The following is a 4343-nucleotide window of genomic DNA, read 5'->3' as shown; positions in this document are numbered from 1 at the left end:
GTGTTGACAATATTATAATACACACAGACATATTATATAGATGTGTTGACAATATTATAATACACACAGACATATTATATAGATGTGTTGACAATATTATAATACACACAGGCATATTATATAGAGTGTTGATAATATTATAATACACACAGGCATATTATATAGATGTGTTGATAATATTATAATACACACAGACATATTATATAGATGTGTTGACAATACACACAGGCATATTATATAGATGTGTTGAGAAATCGGTTGATCTGCATCATAAGCCGAGGATACGCTAGAAATGCAGTTAGCAAATCAGCAACGTTGTATTATAATTAATTTATTCGATACTCAGAACAGACCCCGTGCTAGAAAGACCGTATATTTTCCAAAGATAAACATATCACATCTATTACTGCACTATCGCACCTACAAATACGTGACTCGCTTCTGACACGTACAAGTAGGTCCGTAGGTGACTTCATTCCTGATTTTTTGCAAATCCAGTATCTACTTCTTTTGTCTTACGACTTACTCTGTAAGTCTGACGCTAAAATAATTGCTAAATTTAGTATTCAAATAACAAAAGACGGATAAATAATCGAAATCACGTGTGCACTTCAGAAACGTGTGTGTATTTGTTTAATATTCAATATTGTCTTATATTCACTCATTCTTTGCAGACGGTAGTCGCTGCGGCCTTTGATGTGTATGTATGTTAGTACATTCACATCACAGGGTTAGTGAATATCTCTGGCGACGCGCAAACAAGAGACGCAATCGCAAACCCATCTCAACGCAATAAAAACACGGATTATCAATTCATTCCAGTTTCACACAAGTGAATAGTGATATTTTACATTACCAGTATAATTTAAAGAAGTCCGTGCTTAATAATAACAACCTTAGTAGTATCATATAACGAACTCAGTGCTTAATAATAACAACCTTAGTAGTATCATATAACGAGCTCAGTGCTTAATAATAACAACCTTAGTAGTATCATATAACGAGCTCAGTGCTTAATAATAACAACCTTAGTAGTATCATATAACGAGCTCAGTGCTTAATAATAACAACCTTAGTAGTATCATATAACGAACTCAGTGCTTACTAATAACAACCTTAGTAGTATTATATAACGAGCTCAGTGCTTACTAATAACAACCTTAGTAGTATCATATAACGAGCTCAGTGCTTACTAATAACAACCTTAGTAGTATCACATAACGAGCTCAGTGCTTACTAATAACAACCTTAGTAGTATCACATAACGAGCTCAGTGCTTACTAATAACAACCTTAGTAGTATCACATAACAAGGCCCGTACTTAATGACTTAAACCTTATAAGTATGAGTTAAAGAAAACAGTACTTAATAACACAAACCATACTAGTAATGTTTAAAGATATACCGCGGTTCTCATAAAGTTTGCCAGTTAATCTGTTATCAGAATCATTGTTTATTTACTTACAAGTCATGTGTGTTAACATGTGAAAGGTTGATGTTTATCAAGTGCAAATAGCGACCCCTAGAGCTAGCCATCAAAGTTTCTCTAATGCCTCACTCAATACAGATGGATAGTATCTGCAGATGTTTATCTGGCTTACACTGATATTTGAACTCGTGCCAGAATTTTGTGATTACAAAACTAAAAGTTTAAACTAGATGAATACTTACTAACGAGATGGAGGTACAGCGCCGCCCACAGGCAAAAAACAGCAGATCGATATCGGGTTAAACATTTCATTTTGCTTCTTCTTTCCCAGTAACCTTACATTTTATTATCAACCACAGCTGTAGCTTGCCTTAATACATGACGTACGATTTGATAGTGTTGGCGCTAAAATTTCCTTGATCTAATATCCTGTATTAGTTGTCACTCTCTTCCTGTCCGTATGCCTTCTGAACACGCGGCTGGTTTCGGCGTTTACTTTAAAGCGTAACTGTGCAAGCGGAATAAGTCCACTACGTGTGTAGGGAGAAAGGCAGCGTTAGATCAGCGGTGTGACGTCGTGCTTCACGTTACATGTACTTCCTCTTATCAGTTGGTGGTTTCGTTTTTTTTTTGTCCCTCTCTCGCTTCCAAACTTAAACAATTATTTATATTTATCCTAATGTACAATACCCTTCGCTCTAGTTGGCGTACTGTTTGGTTAAACATCTGTTTTATCTTGAATTTCTATATCACTTTTTACGTATTACTCAGATGTATTATTTTCTAATGAAATACAGTTTACTCTGTCGTACAAAGACGTACTGTTGAAAAGCTAACTTTTTAAGTTCGCACAATTACACATAATAACACACATGTTTCGTAAGCTAGGGTAAGAAACAGAAGGGAATCCGGACCACTCTTCAAAAGGCAGCAAAAGATGCTCCCTGTGTCATGTAACGTGTATATGTTCATTGATAACACACGTTTCGTAAGCTAGGGTAAGAAACAGAAGGGAATCCGGACCACTCTTCAAAAGACAGCAAAGATGCTCCCTGTGTCATATAACGTGTATATGTTCATTATAACCTGCTCTTGGGACTTTTGTTTCGTGACCAATAAAATACCAGGCAGTCTTCCTTACATGGAAGCATGGTGAACCTATACATAATATATCAGTCCAGAGTTGTCGTCGTAAGTTTTTCTCCAGCCTAACTAGTAATTAATAAAAGATATTTATAATTACTTTGTAATACTATTTGATAAACAAAATCGAAACGATCTTCGAAACGAAAGTGCGAGTATAAAAGAGAAAGAATTTAAATCCGAGGCCCCGTAGCCACTTCCACTAGTTTATTAACGGTGATTCTCAATCATCCATGGCCAAGACAAAAGCGATCACGTTTCCACAAGAATTAATGTCTCTCAGGAATCAGACAATCACTCTCCTCAACCCTGAACTACGTGAACGTAAATTGAGATATTTTCTCTCTTTCTATCCCAACCAAGTAGAGTCTTCTGAATTCGTAACTTCCCCTCGAGGCACCGCAGCAGGAGTTGTATTTCTAAGCGGCATGTTCCACATATATCTGGTTTAGTCAAATCATTGATAGAGCTTAGAAGATGGCATAAGATATATGGTCAAAATTTATATTCAGTGACACGTCTAGATTCGGTTTGTTGAGCACTTTTTTGATGTAGAAACGGTGTGAGTCTGCTTGGAGAAAAGTATCGGTATCTATAAAAACATGTTCACATGTGAAATGAAAGTAAGAATATCTGATTACAGTGAGTGTGGTGTATAAATGAACGGAATTTAGAAAAAAAATGATTAGAACATAATATTACGATAAATATTTTATAAACATTACATTTAATCTATGTCCTCGTATCGTGAAAATGATTACGTAAAAAAACTGCATAGACGATGAGCCAAACGCTACCTTTTAATAAGTTAGATTTTTTTGTGGCTGTTTTAAAATATCATTAAAACAGCTGGAATTTAAAACAAAAATATAGCATGTCAAATAAACACACCGTCTCCATGGAGCGCGAGTTGACCCTGTGGTGGTGCTCTGTATTTCAGGACTTGGTAGCTATGTTCGAACCTTGCGATACCACAAAATTCACCGCAATTTAAGTTGTGATTGCGTTATAATAGTGACAGTCAATTCCTTAGTGTGGACTTTTGGTTCGTGACCAATAAAATTGCAGGAAGCTTTTGTAAATGTAAACAAGGTAAATGTCTACATAATGTATCACTGTGGTAGAGTACTGTTGAGTGGCTATCTTCCTCTAGTGAATTGTTCAAAATTAGGGACGGCGACAGGTATTCTCAGTAGCTTTACTAGAAAATCTCAGTCAAATCTCGTAACTAACTTTAAGACTTAATCTCAATATCTGACCACATGTCATGTATAAACAAAGAATTGCAAATATTTTTATGAATATATATTGTTAGTAATTTCATATTTTAAGTTGAATGCCTTCTAATACACGCCTTTGGTTAGTTTCGTTTACTCTCCTGTCTAATGATGAGTTTGATGAGTTTTACATCGTGAAACTAACATAGGTTTTAAAATGTTAAAAAGGTACAATAAAAACTTCCAGAAGAAACCCTCTACCAATCAAGTGTGTATTAACATAAATGGCTAACTAAAGCGATATTTCTTTCTAGTCAAATGATAATCTGTTAGATTCCAGATTTTTTCCTGAAGAAACGTCTCGACATACGTGGACTTGTATGTATCGCAATGTCTTGAAGAAAAGTCAATATATGGTCAATAATATCACTTTCTCACACGATATACTTTATTTGAATGTATGATGATGTAATATAACTGAATTTAGAATTTTTTTATTTCTTCGTTTATTATCTATTTTTAGTTTTTTAGTTTGATACGAAGATTGTTTGGTG

General features: G+C 34.8%; 1 protein-coding gene across 2 annotated transcripts in view; it reads right to left on the bottom strand.

The window, feature by feature from the left end:
- The window catches only part of LOC106464575, a 173872-nt gene extending 171969 nt beyond the window's left edge, over positions 1 to 1903 (bottom strand). For both annotated transcript variants that reach the window (XM_022392312.1, XM_013924727.2), the window contains exon 1: positions 1672 to 1903. In XM_022392312.1, coding sequence (XP_022248020.1) covers positions 1672 to 1741 — 70 coding nt within the window. In that variant the 5' untranslated portion in view covers positions 1742 to 1903. The remainder of the gene's footprint in view (positions 1 to 1671) is intronic.
- Between the last annotated feature and the right edge of the window lie 2440 nt (positions 1904 to 4343).

This window comes from Limulus polyphemus, unplaced genomic scaffold, assembly GCF_000517525.1.
Source record: "Limulus polyphemus unplaced genomic scaffold, Limulus_polyphemus-2.1.2 Scaffold1692, whole genome shotgun sequence".
Classification (NCBI taxonomy): domain Eukaryota; kingdom Metazoa; phylum Arthropoda; class Merostomata; order Xiphosura; family Limulidae; genus Limulus; species Limulus polyphemus.
This window is presented reverse-complemented; position numbering and strand designations above follow the sequence as displayed.